The sequence below is a fragment of the Phasianus colchicus genome, chromosome 1 (assembly GCF_987193195.1).
Source record: "Phasianus colchicus chromosome 1, bPhaCol1.hap1.1, whole genome shotgun sequence".
In the NCBI taxonomy this organism is placed as follows: Eukaryota; Metazoa; Chordata; class Aves; order Galliformes; family Phasianidae; genus Phasianus; species Phasianus colchicus.
Window position 1 is genome coordinate 100,590,718 of NC_143436.1, and position 22,834 is coordinate 100,613,551.

Genomic DNA, 22,834 nt, shown 5'->3' on the forward strand with positions numbered 1-22,834 from the left:
CAGCTGTGTTGTGAGTGTTATGTGTTATGGAAAATACTGTCCATCTTCTTTATTGTTGCATAAAAGTTTCATCATTCTTACTTTAGAAGAGATTAGCTAATGGATTCTTCTTCTTCATAAGCCCTGCTTTACCACCAGTATGTGTGGCTTATTTCATGTTCAGTTGTGACCACTACTATAACTCTTAGAAAAACAGATATTCTCCAGTGGAATTCTCCAGTTCATGTGGAACTACCTGTGAATGTGTAGAAACTAGAATGTAAGCAATGCATTTTAGAGTGTAATAGGTAGCATGCATAATCACAGGACACTATCATTGCTCTTGACTTTTCTATACTTGCTTCTGCTCATAGGTTGTATAACATAGGAATGCTTGTATATGACCCAGGTTGAGGTACTATTTCAGTCTGGATTGCTTTGTTCTCACCATCACAGCTCACATATCAAAACTCCTGTGGGTCTGACTTCTTTTGATGATTCCTGTAGTATTTAAGAAGGAGAAGTTCAGGCATCTGAGTTGAAGTATTCTTTTAACATGCTGGAATGTTTGAGCTGACTGTATAAACCATAAGAACGAAATGATAAAGTGTGGTCTTAGTGTTTTTTCATACTTTCAGATCATGACAGATTTCATGGTTTAGTTTGCAGGTAAGAGGGCTTCCTTTGAAAGCTCCCTAAGTGAAACTGATATTCAGTCACCATTGTTTGGGGGAAGAAAAGCCTAAGTTGAAACTAATTTTAAAGATGCTGCTGCTAACAGGAAAGTTAATTTTCCAACTTCTCAGTTTCAGCTTTCTGTGAGGACAAGCCATCCCATTTTCTATTAATGCACAATTATAATTTTTGTGTCATGAGTTCAGTGTGAGAAACGTCAGAGAAAATTAAGCCTGGGGAAACAGTGCAAGCTGTCTATTCAGCAGGCTGATCCATCCAGGAAAAAAAATAATCTAAACAGAGAAGGTCTTTGGGAATTGATTCATCTTTTCATGACTAGCCATTGACTTTGAATAGGTTTCTCTTCCTCATGTAGTCTTTCAACTTTTAACACTGAAACTCAAGGCTCAAGAGCAATCTCTTTTGTGGCTATTTAGATAAACTTTGGCCTTTGAGTAGGGAAGGAAAACGGTAGGGTGCTAACTCCCTGTTTATCTTTATCTGCCACCACACCTGAAAGTCACTTTTGCATTTTCCCCTCTCTTTCTGTCTGGATGACTTGCAAAAAGCAGTTTTTGGCCCTTGAAATCAGGGTAACTAGTGACCTTGTTTTTTTTCTGAAGGTCTCCTACAGCTGATAGGCAATCCTCTTGGCCTGACTGTGCTGAAAAGTACCCCGGTGCCCGGTTGGGGAATGCCTGGGTTAGAGCTGTAATCTGGGCAGTAACACCCGTTTTTATTCCAGAGGGGAAAACAAGCTTTTACCACATCCAGGAAGTGTTGTGCAGAAGGTGTAAGGATCTGATTCTTTAGTTAATCTGTACTGGAGAGGAGGTAAGAATAGGGTTGTTTTCAGTTTATTACCCGGTTAGTAACCCATCCGGCATTCTGCACTTGTCCAAGTATAGATCCTTACTTTGATTTCTCTGTTTACTCTCTTATTTTTCTCCGTTGAGAAGGATACTTCTGACAGAAAGAAAATAGTTTTAAATAAATTTAGAAAATAGATACATGGACAGAATGGACAGGAATTACGTTAAGAAAGGAACTCTCCCGCATGCAGTGAAACTGTGTATAAGTCCCCATGTACGGAAACACTTGTAGAATTTGGGCTTCTTCCTGTATTTTGGGGAAGCTAGGCACACATTCCTCTTTGAGAAGGAAACAGCTCAGGTATCGTTTTTAAAGAGAAGGTGGTTTTCACCATATGTGACCTGGAAGAAACTGATCATGGTAGCTGAAGTAATACACTTAAGTGCATTTCTTTGAAATGGCTTTCAGAAACAACAGGTATTTAAGTTTCACAAAATAGTGAGATAAATTTAAACTAATTAGGTGGAAGAATGACTGTTGACTGTCATGTCCTAGTAAGAGCAAACTGCTGAGCTTTTCTTTGGTTTTGAGGTGGTTGGCATGGTTAGTTGTTGGAAGAGAGCAGACCACAGGAGGGGTGGACTCAAACATAGCTCAGCAGTCCTCGGGGGTTCTGTCTCCTCTACAGTAAGACTTGCCTTTCATTCTGTTTCACGTTTAATTTTGAGAAAGATAGTTTTGCTTTTCAGATGTGATTGATCTCACTGGAGATGATAAAGATGATCTTCAGAGGGCAATTGCCTTGAGTTTGGAGGAATCAAACAGGGCATTCAGGGAGACTGGAATAACAGATGAGGAACAAGCCATTAGCAGGTAAACAAACAACTTATGTAAAGCAGAAATTAAATTAAAGAATTGGAGATTGGCCTGTATTGCTTTTTTATTTCTTTTTAATTTAACAAAAAATAACTTGTTTGTTTTCACTTGTGCTACTTATATGCCTGGCTTCAGGATGTTGCTTTAATAAATTGTATGTTCTAAACTGGAAAATAGTCTATTATGTGTGGGCTAGGAGTTAATAGTATGTTTATCATGTTGATGTATTTGTTTAAATTTTGAGGAAGTGAATGGAGATGGAGGGTATGTGGTCATATTTAAGTAGGACTTAAAAAGTTTCTCTTTTATATCAGGTAACAAGCAATGAAAAACAGACAAAATAAAAACATTTTTAAAAAGCTAATAAATACTCTACCCTGTTTGTTACACTGCTCATTTTATAGTAACATTTTCTTACCTCTGGTATGGCTGTGGTTTTGGGAGTGGGGGTTGTAATGCTATGGCTTGAGTACACTAAGAACAGCTGCTATATTTTTTAGCCTATAAAGTATGATACTAACTTCTTTAACAAGTAGGATTTATTAGATTTACGTGAAGTTAACATCTTGCTTTAAAATTTTATGAACTTAACTTTTGCAGCTTTGGAATGATGAGAGTCTGCAAGTTAACCTTGAGTAAATTTTACAATGTCTTTGTATAGTGTGTATTTGTATTTCAATATAGATATAATTATGAAATATTTGATACTTGGACTAAGACTGAGTGTAAGGTTGTGTGTGAAGGGTTTTGTTTTTTTTTCATCTGTGGCTGGCCTTGTTCTCTGGAAAAATGGCAATGATTTGATCCTAGGGTTGGAAGATTAAGTACTGCTTGCTTGTTTAAAAAAAAAAAAAACTACATGGGGCAAATTTACCAGCATAATTCTTTTCCTTAGTAGACTGTATTAGGCAGACAAAATGGTTAGCCATATTCTCAGAAGTGGACTTAAATGGATAGAGTTATTCCGAGTCATTTTCATTTTCCTTTTGAAAAAATAATGCACTAATTTTGAGAATAAGCATTCCAACAAAGTGTGCCCTGAAATCTGTGGCAAAAAACATACAGTTATTTGAGTTTCATGTTAGATATTTTTGGAAAGAAAAGTGGGATGAGAGAGATTTATATCCTCATTAATAATTGGAATAAGTTTTAAAGGGTAGCTTTTTTTCTGAGACCTCAGGGTATGCATGTGTTCAAGATAACGGAAAACTTTCTTTCCAGTTTTGAGCCAGAAATGCAGCTCTTATATGTTCATGTTCCTGTTGTTATGATTTAGGCAGACACTCAGAAATATGGACCTATTTCTGTACATGGAGGTCTTACTCCTTTTTGTTTGTTTGTTTGTTTTTTTACCTCTGCCCAAGCTTTTGACTGCTTCTGCTGTATTTGCTTCTTGTGTGCCTAAAAGATCTAGTTTTTTTTCCTGTAGCCATTGTTATTCATTTCTCATACTAAAAAGTCCTTTTTAGTCTTACCTGCTTACCTCACAACTAATTATTCAACTTAAATTATAGTGTGCTTTTTCTGGTTGTAGAAGATTGTGAAGTAGCATGACTTTTCCATGCATAAGGTACAAAAGCATGTAGATGTTTTCAGTTACATAGAGAGAAAAATGTTGGTCTTTTATTTTGATGGAACTGTTAGAAAAATATATTTGGTGGCAAAATTGCATGCAGCAGTGTGTGCCAGTTTAAGAGCTTGTTTCTAGCAAGGGGGTTGTGAAATACCCCTTGTAACACATCTTCTATGCTTGCAGTATTCTTTGGAGCATTTGTTGTACCAGTCCAGCTCCAAAGCCATACAAGAGTATTCAGGAACAGATTCAAAGCATGTCATGTCATGAGAAAAGGGATGAGACTTCATTTCTGGATGGGGGCATAGAGGAGTAAGAATGTGGGATTTTGGCAACATTAAGGTACTAGATCAATTCAGTTACATGCCAGGGTACATCATGAGTTGAAGGCAAATTATTTCAAAATTGTACAAGAACAAGAAACAAATTTTTGCCCTGAACCATTCAGTCAGTTTCATTAAGGGCGGAAGTTCAGACTGTATAAAAATAATAATAATAAAAAAAAGATTTTCTAGTTAACACCCCACAGAAGAATGTTAGCATTCCAATAGAAAGCACAATATCTGTGCAGGACTTCTAAAAACAAAAAGTGGAACAGCATGGTTGTAAACAAGTCAAACTGCAGTCTTTTTTTTTTTTTTTTCCATTTAGTTATATAGAACCAGAAATCAAATAGGATCTCAGTAATATTTTTAATAGTGTGCGATGTGTGCATATATAAATAATTTAGTTGTGGAGGAATTTCTTTCAAAGGTATTCACTCTGTTTTGGGAATCTGACTTATGCTGATTTTGTTAAAGTTTCTGAGGGAGCTCTAATGGAATTTCTTGAATTGTGTACTTAATGTTGTAATTCTTCTATGTAATTGCCTTGTGCCATTGCTTAATGAACACAGATCTGATTACTATGTAGGTGTTAAGAGGAGTGCAGCTGAAATGTCCGAGCTTCCAAAAGCTGAACATCTTGTACATGATGTGTTTAGAGCTATTTACTGTTCTCCTTCCAATCTCCAAGGGAACTTTGAATTTTCAGTGTATTTACACATATGAAAAAGCCTTTCCCATTTGTATTATTTTTCGTGGATTGAAGGAGTTTGAGACTGGCCCGATGGGGCTTTACTGGGAAAGTCAGTAAGGTGATAGAAAGGAGAAATTAGCTGACATGTGCATTGTGCCTAGAGTAGTGGCCTTGTAAAAATGAAAGCTTGTACTATGAGGGCATAAGTATGTATGCAATCCCTGAGCATTTTATTATTATTTTTTTACATGGTTATGAAAACTGATGGGGACTGCACTGTGCATTGTCTGTATGGATAGAAGGTCGAACTGGTGAGGAATGTAGGGTTGAGGTTAAGCTTATAAGAGAGTTACAATCTTTTTGCTGAGTAGCCTGCTAGTGAAGCATGCCTTCAGCATGCTTAGTGAGTTTCCTCATAGTAGTTTGGCTGAACTTTTATCCTCTGGACCCATTTTGCCCTTGGTTTTCTGCATTATCTAGCTAGCCCCGTGCAAATGACTCTGGAAAGCAGCTTAGCTATACCTAGCTTGTTACTGAGAGAAATAAAACACTGCTTTCAAGTCTCATGCAAAGCCTGGCATTAACTAACCCCCATCTGAAAGTTATCCTCTGAACATGATTCCAAAACTTGGAGGTGGGGAAGCCTTTGGCCCCATGAAGTTAGAGACGTACCATTTGTTGCACATAGTTGATGACTCTGCTGCTGGTGACAGCTGCTGTGATCTTTTATGGTTGTAGAGAGGGTATTTCAGCTGTTTGATGAATTGCTAAATCCTCGTGCTAGCTTTCTATAAAATTACTCATCTTGTTGAAGAGCAAAGCATGAACAAGATATTTTGTCAAGGTAGAATCTCAAATCAGGACTTCATTGTTTTGGTTTTAGTGAATGTTATTGTAAAACAGAAGAGGCATACCTGCTGTACCGGGAAGCGCATTTATTTATGTAGCTGATCACCTGGTTCCATTTGAATATGTTCACTTTTATTTCAGTTTGTTATCATAGTTATCATTGTGGCCCCCCAAATTTGACATTATAGAATGTACAGCAATTGCTTATTTTCTTTGAAGACAAATAATGTTTTAGGTAAACATGAGGAAAAACGGGAAGTTCTGAGAATCAACTACGTTATTAAAATGTGAAATCAGATTTGAGGGGGATCTAGAGCTGAGGAAATCCTTCAATTGCTATAATAATAAAAAATATTAAAACATACAAGAAAGAAGTTAGTGTTAGGATCATTTAGTAATTGAATTGCCTAGTCTTTGTGCTCTGTAAGCAGTTTGAGAATGTGTGTGTTCAGAACTTTAATCTAGAAATATTATTGAAGTTGGAGGGAAAAAATGTTTGACTCTTTACATGCAATGAAGGTGATATGGAAAGTATTTTGATCCTGTTGCAAAATTATTCCGAATTTGTTTCAGTCTGTCAGTCATGTAGGCAGTTTTTAAGATCCCTTCAGTTTAGTTTAAACAAGAATTTGGATATTCTTACTGAAAGAGAAATTATTTTAAGTACATAAGTCTTTTGATTTGATTTTAATGTCCTCATCAAATAACTTTTACTCTTAAAGCATAGAGGTGCTGGCTGTCTGACACTTTTTGAATGAAGGACGTTTTTTTTGCCAAGTTTTGTCCTTTCATGCTTCGTTATTCGAGTATATCTTGCAAGGTATCTTTAGCTAATTTCACAAGAATGTTGCTTTAAGCAACAACTAAAAAATGTTACAATTAGGAAACTGATGGCTGTACAGTGTGAGCTTTTTCATGCTCCTTTATATTTTGTTATTGTTTATTATTTTTAATATCTGTTTTTTAATAAGATATTCAAGTTGTTGTCCTTTGGGAACTTCATTCAGAACCTAGCCTAAGTCTGTCCTTTCTTTGAGATTTAGTGAGCCCAGAACCAAAGAGGGGAACCCTTCAGGCTGCACAGACTGTACGTGTTTGTCATACAGCTCCTGAAATGCGATGCTTGCCACACTCCGTAGTTCCTTAGCAGCTCAGTCTTTTGTGTAATAGTTAGACTTTGCTTAAGATTTTGAGACATTGTTTTAAGACCAGAGTGTGTTTATTTCTGTCTTTCGATTTAGAATGCATAGTTACCACAAATTACCTTTAAGGTACCTGTCTAAGGATATGTGCTGATATGAAAATGCTTTATTAAGTGAAACCTGGGTTTGGGAGCATAACGCCTGTCAGATCTTGTCATGTGAAATAAGGGCATTCTGTAAATGTGGCTTATGAAGTAATTATTTGCTATGGAAAGCAATTAATGCTATGGCATAGAACTGGAAATAGGTTGTCCACTTTTGAAATTTACGTAGGTAGCTTTTGTTTCCTGTCAGTAAAATAAATATTGATGACTTTGTGCTCTACGTACCAATGAAAGCATTTATAGATGAAAGTGCAAAAGTAGTAGTACTGCCTTCAGGTTCTTCTTGACCATCGTATTGAATCAGATTCTTAAATAATTAATGACTTACAAATATGGCTTATTGTATTGATAGTTCTTGTAGTAAGCTCACTCACTCGCTCACTGCAATTACTTTTCCAGAAGATAACAGATTTACTGTAATATATCTAACTGTAAAATAGTGTTGTTTTTGAAGTAATAAGATTGTGTGTAAATCCACTTTAAAACCAAGTTCAGTACAATCAGTTATCAAATGATACAATTAAGATGGCTGTTTTAGTAAACGAAAGTGCTTTACCACATCTCTTTTTTTGCTTTATCTCACTTTTATTTTTTTTTTCTTTCCTTCCTTCTGTTCCCAAAGAGTTCTAGAAGCCAGTATTGCAGAAAATAAAGCAAGTTTAAAAAGGACGCATCCGGAGGTATGGAGTGACTCTCCAAACCCTTATGATCGGAAGCGACAAGACAACTGTCCAGTGGGATTGAAGAATGTGGGAAATACGTGCTGGTTTAGTGCTGTCATTCAGGTAAGCACCATCTTTGATCAGCTCCTCGTTGTATTTAACATTATGTGAGTTATCTTAAGGGAATAACTAAACAGATGCATTTTCCCAGGAAGTTTAGGGCATTGTATGAGACATACTTGAGTACTACTTTATTTACTGCGCATCTTAACATGCTGAAGTTTATAAAGTACTACAACATAACCAAGTAAAGCTTCAAATTGTGAGTTTTTAATGATTTTTTTATTAAAAAGTTGTTGAAGACAAGGAGTTGAGTCTTTGAAGATGCTGAGTGCCTGCAGCTTGTGCTGACATCAGTGACAACGGTGAACGCCAGAAAGCATGCAAATTGGATTAGGGATAAGGAACAGACTTTTTTTTATTAAAAGCAACATATGCAAGGGATGGGAAGGTGGTGGCTGACTAGGTCAGGGAAATGAGGTGCGCTCAGTCCTGGAGTGCTTACTAGCATAGCTATGTGGAGGTATAGTAGAGTAGGGCAGAAGAAGAAATAATTGGTAGAGCATGAAGCTTGAGAAACAGGAAAGGGGAAGGTGTGATGTGGATGCCTCTGCATCTGTTTTGAGATTTATTACTTAATAGCCAGTACATGTGCTCTTTAGTCTGTTTCTTTGTGTATGTATAGCTGGTTGCTGACTTGGAATAATTGTTTAGCTCAACTATCTACGTGGAGGATTCTTGTTATCGCTTAATTAGAGAAAACTTCATTTTTTAAAAAGATAGAATAGTTGAGTACAGATACTGCAACTTGTCCTGTAGAGTATAATGTTCTAGTATCATGTGATGCATTTTTAAATCCATATATGTTTTTGTAGATACTTTCAAAGTCATCCAAAACCACAAGCATCTGTGGCTGAATCTGGAATTCGATGTGTTTTTTTATTTATTTACAAGAAGCAAATTCAGCATTTTTTTCTTACTGTGATTTTTCAGAGGAATCAAATGAAATGTTTAATACCCATTTTTAACAGGTTACTAACCTGCTGAAGCACTTCCAGTGACAGAATTGTTTCTGTAACAATGGGTGTTGCACTTCTGGCCAAATCTATTTAGATCAGTGTTCTGCCTGACACAAATGCATGCTCACAGAGAAATACAAACAGAATAATTTACTATTCCGTTCAAAAATCAAATCAGAACCTTCAGCTACTTTAATCTTGGGAGATTGTTTCTTGGTTCTTTGCAGTTTTAGTTGATAATATCCCGGGATTTCTCTTTTGTGCACTTGTCTCCCTTCAGCATTGCAGTCTTTTTTTCAGTCACATTGTCCTTTGTGTAGGAATTCTGTAGTTGTGCTTTGTACTACCTGCAGAACTGCCTCTTTTGTTTACAGACCTGGCTCTCACTAGCTGTTTCTGGTGACCTTCATGTTGGGTGATAGACAAGACAAAAGTTGACTGCTGTTACATTTCTGAAGACTTCTGTCTTGTTTCTCTTTGAACAAGTTGTGTCTTTTTTTTCAAGGTGACTACTGAGTAATTGTCTATATAAAAACTTGTTGCAAGCTCTATCAGCCTTCTTGTCCTTCTCCAGGTGTTCTCTAGCTCTAGTAGCTGTTTTGCTGAGGGACCAGAAAAGTTCTCCAGCAGCTCTATGGGGGGATATGATTTGATTGAGTAGCGCAATGGATACAGGTTCTTCAGGATGGGCAAGCGGGGATAACAAGGCATGGCGTTGCCTTCCTTGGGAAAAACTAGTTCAAATGTGCATAGTGTTTATATTGGACAAGATAAACTTGTTAAGATGAGTTTGTTGGTCAAGGAGAGGATCATAACAGACTAAACAGGATGCCATCTGCACAGAGCACCTGATCTGGTTGAGAGTATGGACAAAGCCTTACTTACAGGCAATGAAGATCTGGAAATAAAGATGGGCTACTGAAGAGTTTGGAAACATTGCCCAAGCATGAAAAGGTGTCATTGGGAAAATGAAAACTCACTTAGAGTTAATGCTGTCAAAGGATATCTATGATAAAAAGAGCTTTTTCTTTCTTCTTGTACTAGTCATAAAAAGCTGAACCAGGAGAACTTCGGTCTATTTCCGAATATGTAAGTTGACTTAGTGATAGCAGGCTCGTATAAGGTTGAAATATTCTGTGTCTGCTCTGCTTCACTTCACCAACAAGGTCTCTCAGCTTCCTGTGCCTAGCTGTGGGTGATGAATTACGAACAGCGGATGAGAACTGAGTCAGAGGTTACATGAAGCTAGCTGGGCCCATGTAAGTCCATTGGACCCACTGAGCTCTGTCCAGTGGAGTTAAGAGAGTATGAGAAATTTTTAGTAACTGGAGAAAGGCAAAATTGTCAACCTTGGTTGGAGTGTTGGCATGATCGGCCTTTGCTGACCAATGAAAAATTGGAGCTAGGCTTTTCACAGCAGTGCATGTCGGGAGGACTTCATGAAGTTCAAGGCCAAGTGCAAATTCCTGTGCCTGAGTGGAGCAATCCCTAACATTACTACAGTTTCAGTGGTGACTGGATTGAGAATGGTCCTCTAGAGAAGGCGTTGGGGTTACTGGTGAATGAAATATTTGACATAAGCCTACAGCCAGAAAGCCAATTGCATCAAAGGAATTGTGGACAGCGGGTCAAAGGAGGTGATTCTCCCCCTGTTTTGGGATAGGCTGCCAGTGTTGGAGTTCTTTAGCTTAAAGAGGAAAAGACTCCAGGGAGACCTTGTAGCGACCTTCTAGTGTGTAAAAGGGACCTACAAGAGAGGTGAGGAAGGATTCTTTACCAGGATGTGTAGTTATAGGACAAGGAGTAGTGGCTTTAAACTTAAAGAGAGTAGATTTACATTATAGAAATTCTTTACTGTGAGAGTGGTGAGGCACTGAAATGGATAATTGAATAACAGTTAGCTTGGAGCCCATAATTTTCTATAACTTTCAGAATTGTTTTCGACCATGTACCTCACTGTACATTTACATGTGTTGAATTTTGATATCTTATTGTCTAGTTGCTCAGTCCCATGTGATCCTTCTGTCATTTCATAGAATCATCTATGTTTGAAAAGACTTAAGATCAAGTCCAGCTGTTAACCTTGTGCTTCCTCTAAACCTTATCTCTAAGCACCACATTTATACATCTTTTAAATACTTCCAACGGTGGTGACTCAACTATGTAGGTTGCTCTGAAAGCAATGCCTCTTATTTCCATGGGAACTACAGCAGATAGAAAGAGAGCAAAAACACTATTTGATAGAAGAAATTCTCAGCTACAAAACACTATTTTTTTTTTTTCAACATAGTCACTGTCACTAGCTTTGCATTTTTGTCAGTGATGAGCAGGAGCTGGCATGCTATACTCATAAAAATCTGCATGGCTGTCTGTAATGTGGCTTGTCTTTCAAGTCATTGTTGACCTACTGAAATGCATCACCCACTGCCTCACTGTGCTCACATCCAGTGTTTGGTCTTCATAAATGTTCAGCAAGCATTGATGAATGTCAATTGCTGCAATTCTTTCTGCATGGAGGAATCCACCTTTGTTTCAGCAGCCTATTCCAATGCTTCACAACCCTTTCACTGAAGACTTTTTTCCCTGATATCCAGCCTGACCTCCCCTGGTGCAACTTGAGGTAGTTCCATCTTATCCCATTGCTTGTTGCGTTTGCGAAGAGACCAGCCCCCACCTTGTTGCAGTCTCTTTTGAGGTAGTTACAGAGAGCAGTAATGTCTCCCTGCCTCTCTTTCTCTAGGCTAAACAACCCTAGTTCTCTCACCTGCTTCTCATCAGACTTTTTCTCTAGACTCTTTACCAACTTCATTGCCTTTCTTTGGACATACTCCAGCACCTCAGTGTTTCTGTTACAGTGAGGGTTCCAAAACTGAAGAGATTTGAGAAGTAGCCTCATCAGAGCTAAGTACAGGAAGTCTGTCCCTTCCCTAGTCCTGCTGATGGCTGTTTCTGCATTTGTTCTCCCTTCCATCTCCCTCACCACCTAAGGGAGTTTTTTTCCTGTTCTTAGACCTCTAAGTGCCTAATAAATTATCATGTTTGAATCTTCTGGGATCTTTTGAAACTTTATTCCTCTCTGTTCCTTTCCCTATTCCCTCTCATTCATAGATCTTTTTTTTTTTCAGTAGCGGAAATGTCTTTGTGCTACTATAGAGGAGCATTTTATTTCAGTAAGGGTCTTTGCAGAGCTAATACGATTTGGCATTTTACCTTCTCTGTTGTGTAATCAGATTTTACATTCCATAACAGTTCAGAATCTCAAGACTACTGATTTTTTTTTGTGAATTTCTATTTTCATAAAATATTTTCTTTCTTAATAGGAGACTGCAGATTTTTAAAGAACTATTTTAAAGGAAATTTGAATTTTAATTCATCAACCATTGAGATAAGGACAAGGGGATAGGGAACATAAAAGCTCTAGACCTATGATCTCATGTTATTTATACCTGACATGGAACTTTGAAAATTGGTTATAAAGAGGACTAGCTAGTTCCTATGGTCATCATTATATAAATTGAGAATTATAGAGGTTTGGGCCTAATTAGGTCCATAGAATGTAATTCAAGTAAACCATTGAAAGATTTATAATTTCAATTGGTTGAAAGTTTAGGCTATTAATATTGTCTGTCAGCAAGGAGGACTTGTGTTTCAAACAGCCACCCCAGGAAATTTAATGCATTTTAATTTAGAGCATTAGCTAATACTATATTTATTTATCCACAGGGACAAATTGACTCCTTGGGTTGCATTAAGTGTGTAGAAGTATTTTCAAGCTTTCTTTAGGAGTCTTTTGAAACTTGACACATCACAAAGGTCAACAATATCTAAATGTTAACTACCGTCAATCACAATGACATATTGTGTAATACAATCTAAAACTAAATTGCAAAGAAAAAGGATCCTTCTATTTCAGACCTGCTTGTTTAAAAAGGAATATGCTTTTGACATGTTGACAGTTTCCTTATGCAACGTATGTTGTTTTTATAGCCACCAATTAGATGACTTAGTCAAATGCAATTATTAGTGGCTTCTTGTATTTGCGTTAATAGCATGGAATACCTTAAAATACATTTGCAGTGAGTGACAGCAAACACTAACAAGTTTTAAACATTTCTAGAAATACTGACCTTTATTTATGCGTTAAAGAAACAGGTACATGGAAGTCATTTTCTTTTGTAGGGAAGTCTCTCCAAAAACAAATCTTAATTTTCAACAGCTAGATTCAGTATCACTAGAATCAACGTTAATATTTTTCTTGAGTGTCTGTCTTGCTGTTGAAAACTTAGTAATAACTTGAGTTTAGAGAATTGTGTTCAGGAAGATATGTCAAAGCAAAACTGTATTAAAACATGTTCAATGCTTTCTTATCTGTCAGTAAACTAATGAAGTCCCTAAACAATTTCCTCCATCCTTTTCAATAAACATAAATTTTTGAAGAATTAACCCACACATACTTGATGCTGTTCAGGTAGATTAATGTTTATTGAGCCTGTCCAACTGTCTCTCTCTTTTTTTTTTTTTTTTTTTTGGTGTCATGCTAAGAATGAGTGAATTGCTTACAGGACTTAAGATGTAGAAGTAGTAGAACTCACAGGACGCATGCTCTAGTGAGACTGTTGTCTGCAAGCTTGCTTCTTGTGCACATTGTTGCCAAGATTGTGTATTTTAAGACACTGAATAAGAGTAACTTAATATTTCTGAGTTTGAAGCAGGATTTCCTCATGTGCTGGATGTGTTTACCCCTTGAAAAAGGTGTCACAGGAGATATATCAAGTGGCTGACTGTTGAGTGAATGTCATGCAGTCAGTGCCCCAATACAAAGTTCTGATGGAAGGAAGAAAGGGTGTGTATGGAATCACATGAGAACTGTACTGTAGATGCTGTTCTATTTCTGCCACCTCTTGTCCCATATTTAAAGTACTAGGTGCAGTGTTTATTTGGGACTCCCAACTTCCTGAGTGCTTATTTGGATCATAGTTCCCCATATTAGCAAATGAGTTATCTCAACACAACAAGTGGGATTTGGTGTCTCCATGCCCTTTTCTATGGGAGCCTTTCAGATTCTAGTTAGTCTTTCAAAAATATGACACTAATATGTTTCCCCCCCCCCCTTAAACTGCATAGCAAGTATTAAGCTACAGTCTTTAAAAGCATAATTCTCCCTGACTGCCCTTTAACTATTATTTTCAGACTTCTTATCAGTACTTTAGGTGTTCCACTCATGTTTTCTGTTCAGGAGAAACCTCTCTTCTTTCCTAATGCCAATGTATTTGGGGCTCAGCTCTCTTTGCATCCTGAGCGTTTAGTTTGAGAAGAAGGAAATCTTCTCAGCCTTGATTTTGAATCAAGTAAATGTTTTCTTTGTGGTTGATGGCTCAGCTACCATTCTTACTATGTTTGAAGCAGTTTCCAATGTGCATCTAATTTTTGAATTGTTTTGTTTTTCCTATTGGTCACGTTGAATTAAGGAGATTGTGATGGATGATACTAAAAAGCATATTATTATGTGAAAGAGTTGCTTGTATGCTCGTTGTAGAAAACTCTTGCTTCCCTGGGCATGTAATGGAAGACTGAGTCCTGAAAAGCTTTCAGTCTGCAGTTTCTGAGTTGCAGTTGTCATTGACATTGTATTTTCTTTCTTCTGTTTTGTCTGTGAAACTGCTGAGGTGGAAGTGGGTGGAGAATACGGTTTAAACTGTTCTGTAGTTTCACAGACAGAGAAATAAGGATGTTGGGAATTTAGGTTCTCTCTTTCCTTCCACTACTACTACTGTTACACTGCTGACTACAAATCTACCTGTTTCTACCCAGTTCAGACATCCTGAGACCCTTTCATGTGGGATATTCCTTTTCTTACTTTTTACTTTTTGTTACTTACTGTAACAAGAGAAAACTCAGGCCACTACTGTGATTTTTCAGACTTCCTTTAGTATATAATGTGAAATCTGTTTTGTGAAGTATTGGAAAGCCTTAATGGATGATGGCTTTAATTTTGATTAATAACTGGATTATTTAATGAAAATGAAGCGTATGGAATAGAAGTGCTGTGAGCCTTTGTGCAGTTCTAGGTTCAGTAGGATATAAAGACTTGAAATTGCTTAGGTGTATTGTTTACTTTAAGCAAGAACTTCAAAACTGTAACCATATTAGGAAAAGTTGGCTGTTACTTTATGTCCTAACAGAGTATTTTTTCTTGCTTTGAACATGTAACAGAGGAGTGGTTGAATGGCATTTCTTATTATGAGCCAAGATACAAGTATAAGATGAGTTATTCTGGAAGCATCTCAGATCACGATTATCTGTCTTTTGAATTACAGTGATGTTCTGAATTTGTTGCTTTAAATGAGTAAACGTTCTCTAACTGCAGGCCAGTAATACTATGGTGAGCTGTTGATTTAAAATGTTGATTTAACCCAAGTGTGCAAAAGTTCTTAGGTTAGTCTGATTTTTCTAGATCAAACAGTAAAAAACTGTTTTTCCTCTTCTTCCATGTTACAGCAAAGCCTTTTAGAAAACAAAACATGACAGCTTAAAGCTGGTTTTCAGCAGTTTAGAATGCTGAACTATTGAACATTTATGAATAAATACACTTTTTGTGGTATTTTCCAAAGCTTTTAAGATCTATGGTTGAGTGTCTCTGTGACTTGAAAATTCTGAATTTTCTCCTGACTCCAATGTGCGAGTGGAGTTGTTCTGCACAGATTCAACTGCAAGATTTCCCTCTTCTTCCTACATGCAATTTTCTGAAGAAACGTGTGGATTTCCAGGAAAGCTTTTGATTGTGCCAAATTATCAATGCACAGAAAAAAAAAGCAACATCAGGATTATGCTCAGGGTGATTTTCTCATTTTGTAAGGTCTTTTTCTTTAGATGGTAGAAGACAGTACACGGGGCTACTGAATGCCTGGGAGGAAAATATACTTAAAATTCTCTTTCATTTTTAACATTATTTTCTACATCATAAGTAAAATAGATATAATTTTATATGCAAATAAATATGGTAGTCAGTTTCATTTTAGTGTAAGCATTATTCTTCATATATACTCTGATTCACATTGTATTGTGTTTGCTGAATGTTTTACTGATCTGTGATGTGTGTATCAGCTTAAATACGGGTCAAATGACCACATTTAATACCTGCCATTAGTCACTATTCCAATAAACAAGATTTCTCACTTACCATGAATAAGACATGAACAAATGGAGTAAGAAGCAGCTCCACTGCAAGTTAAAAGGATGTGCTGGGTGGGTAGGAGTGCAGTGCATAAACAGAACGGTTCCGTGGCAACGAATAATCCTGTTTGTGGAATTCTGTTGTCAAAAGAGTAGATTTAAGAATATGAACCATAAAGCAAAATATATCATTGAATAGAAAAGGTGAGGAAGGCCTTAAAGATAAGAGAAAAACAGTGCTGCTGAATTAGTGGTGTAGAGTCCAAAAGACTTGAGGTTTGGAAATAAGTGAATTTATAGCCAGTGAAGTTGCTTGTGTTTTTGCAGTATGGCACTAACGTTCACTCTTCAGTCTGTAGGAGTGCTAAATCACTAATAAGCATAAGTGCAATAGCATTTTATTTCTGAACCCTTAACACTTCAAATATCAGTAACTACTAAGTTTAAGCATATGCTAATATGTGCAGTTGTTAGCATATACTCCATATTGTTTTGCATTTTCTTTAACGTAGGTTATCAGAATGAATTAGAAAGTAAATCCTAATAATGTCCAGTTGACCACACTAATACTAGCTCTGTGTACAGTAAAACACCAAAAAATGTTTATAAAGTAAAGCAAGAATGGAAGTCGAATTTGTCATGGTGGCCAAGCAAATTATTAAGAACGATGTATTTAGTGATTTAGGCAGAACTCTTTCTGCTCTTTGCTTGTAGAACAATAATACTGTATTCATTCTTGAAGATTGCTCTGTTCTTGCTATACAGAATGAAGGTACATATGATCTCTTCTTTGTGGCTTTAAAATCTGAATAAACATAAAATCAGAAATGCACAAAAAGGCCCGAGATGACTAAACGTTATTTTAGTGAATGAGTATTTTAGTGTGTTAATGTGTATGTAAACTTTTGTCTTACACAAAATCATATTTTAGCTAAATGCCAGTACCTGAAGCAGTTCATTATAGAATTGCTGTATGAAGGCACACTTCTTTCCCTCTGCCTAAGACTTGCTTTTTAAGCTGTACTAATAAGACATCTTTTGATTTTTGGCTTATAGCCAAATTAAGTTCTTAATTTTCTTTGCCAGAATTCAAGTTTATGTTTTTCTCCTCTTAAATCTTAAGCCTTAACTACTTTGGATGAATTCCTTGCTAGTATTTGCTGCAGACACATTGGTATTACTACTTGCACATACACTAGTGATGATATTCTTGTCCATTTTAAGTCCAGTTCTCTTTGGTAAAAGGGAGCCTACAAAATAGCATGCTACAAGAATGGAAATTGCATAGCTCTTCTTGAGGCTGCTGGAAGAGAAACTTCAATGATGACCACATTTTACAAAAGTCAGTGCTGTCCCAGCTTTCTGCCTCTGTCCTATTTTGTTGGCCAAGCTTTTTTAGTAACCAAGATATTTTCTTTTTCTTGCTTATTATCTTAGGAAGAGTTTTGGTTTTCTGCAGCCATTATTGCACTGGTTGAGTGTGTTCATTCTACTTAAACATCATCAGTGATATTCTGTGAAATGAAGATGTTTTTGACATCTGCAGATTGGTTTAGAATTAGTAGTCTGAGTCTCTTCAATATGAGCTTCACAGAATAATTTGAAAGTTCTTTCTTCTGACCTTAATCTTTGTAATGAATAAAAAGATGGCTGTGTTCGTTGTATTAGAAAGTTGTATGTAAACTTTAGAAATGTAATTAAACAGTATGAAAAAATCATCAGCTTTTGCTCAGAAATTTTAGCTTCTTTGTCCTCTGTGATGGAAACAAATACAAAATTTCTAATCAAGGAAAACAATGTGTACGCGTCCCAGAAATAGCTGGTTTTAGTGCCCTGTGCTTACAGATATTACAAGAATCTGTTAGAGAGTGCCTGTCCTAAGATACATGTAATGACTTGGTAAATTTTCTTTTATCTAGATGCAGTATTACTGTTTTCCTACTGTACAAGTATGTTTGACGGCAATACCTTTACTATTTTGGGACTCTGTTGGCAGCTGTTAATGATCTCGATTGCATACTAAGCTTTTATGGATTTAATATGCTAATTTATATTCTTGCAGTATTATCACAATACTTGAATATTAAGAACTAATCCATTATTCTGCCAAGCTAAATTCTGCCAAGTTACTTATTTTGATAATCCTAGAAATTAAGAGGGAAAAAGGGGGATAGGCAGGATGTTATAAGTGAAACCAAGGCTGCTTATGTTCTGAAACTATTGGACTCTATGTAACTAGGTTACACGTTACTCAGAAAAGTGAATGTTTCTGATATCTTATATTCTTGAAGCTGCAACTACCAAATTCACATTGACATGACAGAAAATATGTAGGTTGCCCTGAAAACAATGCCTCTTATTTTCATGGGAACTACAACATGGGATACAAAGATCCAATAACACTATTGGATAGAACAAATTCTCTGCTACAAAATGCTATTTTTTAACATAGTCACCATCATTAGGTGATTTGTCTGGATGAGCTGATCAAGTTGCTCTTCATTTTGTGGTGTGGCAGCTGTACATGGCTGTCTGGAACGTGGCTTGTCTTTCATGTCGCTGTTGCCTCTGCTGAAACACACCAACCTATCACGGAGTTAACTAGATCAATTTATGCCTGTGACAGGGGGCAGTAGGCCCCTGCCCTCCCCACCCCCTGCCTGGCCCCACAAAATGGGAAGGAAGGAAGGGGGGAAAAAAACAGCGGCAACAATCTATGGAGGAAACTTATTTTAATAACTATGATATCGGAATGCAAGATAACACAATATAATACAATCTAACATTAGTTACAAAAAATTTGTGATTGAGCAAATGCTCAATCACAAAGCACGATTTTCCAGCATAGTTACTATCATTAACTATACATTTTTGCCAGTGATGAACAAGAGTCTGTATGCAGATTCTTGTTAAGCAGCACCAGCAAAGGTGACCCACTGTCAATGTCACCACTGCTAAAACACACTGCCCTCTGCCTCACTGTGCTCACATCTGCTGTTTGGTTTCCACAAACATTCAGCAAGTGTTGATGAATATCAGTAGGAACAATTTTTTCTGCATGGAGGAATTCATTGGCACACCTTTGCTTCATACATGCTTCCATGTCAGACACCATTCTGTCAGACTGCCCTTCTGCTGCCGTGTGTTGCATACAACAAAAGGTAATGGAATACTGGTGGGAAGGTTCAGCCTCTCCGGCCCTACCACCAACATCTACCTCTGTCATCGTGGACCAACGTAATAAAACAAGAAATGCTACTTTTAGAGCAGCCCTTGTATGTCCATATCGCTACCTATACCAAGACAGCCATAGACATTCTGCTGCTGTTCAGTACTGTTAATTTGAACTCTCTGAACTGACACAGATTTTTTTTCTTGTTCATTTGCACTTTCTGTTATTCTTTCGTTCTGTCCTAGAACAGACACAGTAAGAGGCAGTCTTACTTGATTTTCGTGGTAATTTTAACTGGTACCACTGTCTGTGTGCCTAGCTTTTTGAACAGTGGATGAGGACTGAGTCAGAGGTTACTTGGCTCATGCAAGTCAGTGGAATGGTCAGCTTTAGTTTGGTGAAGTTACCAGAAGGAGATGAGTTGGGAGGCCCAATTTATATTCTTGAGGGCAGGGTTGCTGTTCAGAGAGACCTCTGCAGTCTGCAGGAATAGTCTGTAAGGAACATTATGAATTATCAAGGACAAATGCAAATACATGTTCCCAAGAAAGAGGAAGTCTCTGTGCCTGTACTAGTTGGAGAGCAGCTCTGCTGGAAAGCTCTGCTGCAAGCTGAGTGGGAGCCTGCCCTGGCAGCATTGGAAGGCTGGCAGCATCCTGGTCCATAGGAGCAAAAGCACAGGTGGTAGATCTAGAGGAACAATGGTGCCTCGATATTCATAGTGCTCTGATTTGGACCCACGGTACAAGAAGGTCACCGACACGATGAGGTGAACTCAGTGAACTGCTTAGGGACGGGAGCGCTCCTGTGAGGGGAGGGGAGGACTTGTGGGAGGACCTTGTACCTATGGCAAGATCATTGCCTAGATGGAACCAGGCTTTTCACAGCAGTGCATGTTGGGAGGATGTGAATCAAAATTTTTCAGTTGGGGCAAGAGATTCATTGTGGATATAAGGAACGCTTTTCTCCATGAGGAGAGAAAGACAGTGAAGGATGCTGCCCAGAGAAACTGTGTGGGCTCTACTGCACTTCAAAGACTGCAGCTCAGCATGGCCACATGACCATTCCCTTCCCCATGGTAAGACAGCAGAGAGAATGGGAAACAAAGCAGAACTCATGACTGAAAAAATATTTGCTAAGACAGATGAGGAAAGTGGAAACAAAAAAGCAGTGATAACAGCGTATATGGCTCATTGCAATTACCATCTGCAGTCTGACACCCATTGCCAGCATGATGCCTGGCAGCACCACAGGGTCTCACCCTGCCAACCAGTACTCTCAGCCTCCAACCAGTGCTGCTCCCAGCCAACGTTATGGCCTTCTGTGTAGTGCCACGTGGTATGGAGTGATCCCTGTCCTCATTCTGGCCCCGCTTTCTTGTCTGTGCCATTATGGTGGTGGCCCTGCCCCAATTAGTGTCCTGGTCTAGCCCCAGACATGCATGTATCATTCAGCAACAAACAAATGGTGTATGACTGACACTGTTCTGGATGAAACCGTGACATGCTGCTTAGAGTAAAAGGTTGTACAGGGTGATTTCCATGGGTGCCTTTCAATCCTAATATCTCTGTAGTCCTACTGTACAGTTAGGGATATTTAACAACAAGATATTTAGCAACAAGGAATTTATGTTCAGTTAATGTAATTGGGTGTAAGATTTATTATTATATTTTAACTCCTGTGAAAGTTAAATATTGGTCTTGATAGAATCCTTGAGCTCTGTTTTCCTGATGAAATCCTATAGGATAGTAAAATAATTGAGAGATCCTAGAAGTTTAAATAGACTGGAGGAAGAAAAAAGCATCCTTTAGAGGAATTTTTGTTGCATGTGTTACTTTTGTAAATGGTCTTATTTATTTTCCATTGAGGTCAATAGATATGAAATATTCTCCTTTTAGATCAGGCACGTTTTCTTCTACCAAGATTCCTTCAGGCCTGAAGCCTCCAGCACAAAAAAGATGTGGATCTGTTAAGAGTGGATCCAGAGGAGGGCCACAAAGATGATCAGAGGGCTGGAGCATCTCTCTTATGAAGGAGTAGAGAAGGCTCTGGGGAGACCTTTGTCTGGGGAGACATTGTGGCCTTCCATTACTTGAAGGGAGCTTGTAAGTGGGAGAGGCACTGATTTTTTTATACAATCTGATAGTGATAGGACCTGGGGAATGGCTTTATTCGAAAAGAGGGGAGATTTCGATTAGATATCAGGGGAAATTTTTCACTGAGAGGGTGCTGAGGTGCTGAAACAGGCTGCCCAGAGAAGCTATGGATGCCCCATCCCTGGAGGCGTTCAAGGCCAGGTTGGATGGGGTCCTGGGCAACCTGATCTGGTGGGGGGGGCAGCCCTGCCCAAAGCAGGAGGGTTGGGGCTGGGTGGGCTTTAAGATTCCCTCCAAACTAACTATTCTCTGATTCTGTAACAGTGCTGCAAGGAGGATTTAGGTGAGCTCTTTTATAAGTTCTTGTCTGAAGTACTTACTGCACAAAAACTAGTTGGTTTGGGGCATGCTGAGATTGTATGCTTGGAAGTTCTCTTTTACTAAATACAGAGAAATTTCCTGAAGTTGATATAGCTCAGCATAAAAGAGCTATGATGTGAGACTGTCCTGTTAACATTAGCACTATGGGCAGTGAATTACTGTGTGAGTGTTCTGCTACATCTCAGAACAGACATGCACAGTGTATCATGTAAAACTAGCTTATTTTTCTTAAGAGAAGTTTTGTAACTCAGTACCTTTAAGAAATCCCCAAAATAATTTTAAATGGAACGAAGCTAAAGAAAAGAATGTATCAGTCCTTAATTATCCTTAATTATCTATATTATTTTCCTTTTCAGAAAAAGGTTAGTTCAGCTTACTAGAGCTGTGTGTTCACAGTTGAGAATTCTGGGTTAAAGATGAGCATATGAAAGAAATGTGGATTAAATGCCAGGCAAAAATGATAACCTTTGGTACGATTTTCTGTGCTTGGCACTTTGATAGCACTTGGGCTAGTCATGGAGAGAGGTCAATCTTTGGTCATTATATTTCAACAGCTGTTTTGTTTTGTACGTAAGACATTGCTATGTTTTAGTTGATGAAGAGCCCATCAGTGGAATGCTGTTACATCATAAGACATAACTTCAATTAGTATGAACCTCTAGAATGTCACTTAAATTAAATATTAACATTTTCTGTGCTTTGAGTAAGTAAATAAAGAACTCTGTTTTAATCTTCCCTCTCTATGAGGAAGGATAAAATGAGAACCTGTATACTGAACGTCAAAACAGAAAGTAAAAAAAGGAAAAGCTTGCCTACTTGATTGTATTGGTTTAGCAAGATCAGAAAAGTATTTTCTTGGTGGTTTAGCAGGAGTGTTTTTTTGTTGTTGTTTTTAACTCTAAAAACATTGGGAAGGACAACATCTGTAGACTTCTGACTTTGGAGATGCTCTATAGTCTGGTGTATGGGAAATATCAAATTCAGAAAAGGCTCTTTTATGAGGAGAGTTGGGAGTGCTGCAACTTCTCATAAATTCATCTTTTCCTTGTTCCAAAAGGTTTTAAATTCTTAGAATAGACCCAGTGGGTCTTCATAGTATCTGTTTTACTTTCTTTGCATTATGGAGTTGAAATCCTGTGAAATCCACTGTGGTCTGTGACAGATGTTTTTACCTGTGTAGGAC

General features: G+C 37.6%; 1 protein-coding gene across 3 annotated transcripts in view; it reads left to right on the plus strand.

Annotated features, from left to right (window-relative positions):
* USP25 (ubiquitin specific peptidase 25) overlaps nt 1-22,834 on the plus strand; it is a 92,006-nt gene that overhangs the window by 27,796 nt on the left and 41,376 nt on the right. For all 3 annotated transcript variants that reach the window (XM_090121311.1, XM_031612635.2, XM_090121313.1), the window contains exons 4-5: nt 2,217-2,340; nt 7,711-7,873. In XM_090121311.1, coding sequence (XP_089977437.1) covers nt 2,217-2,340; nt 7,711-7,873 — 287 coding nt within the window. The remainder of the gene's footprint in view (nt 1-2,216; nt 2,341-7,710; nt 7,874-22,834) is intronic.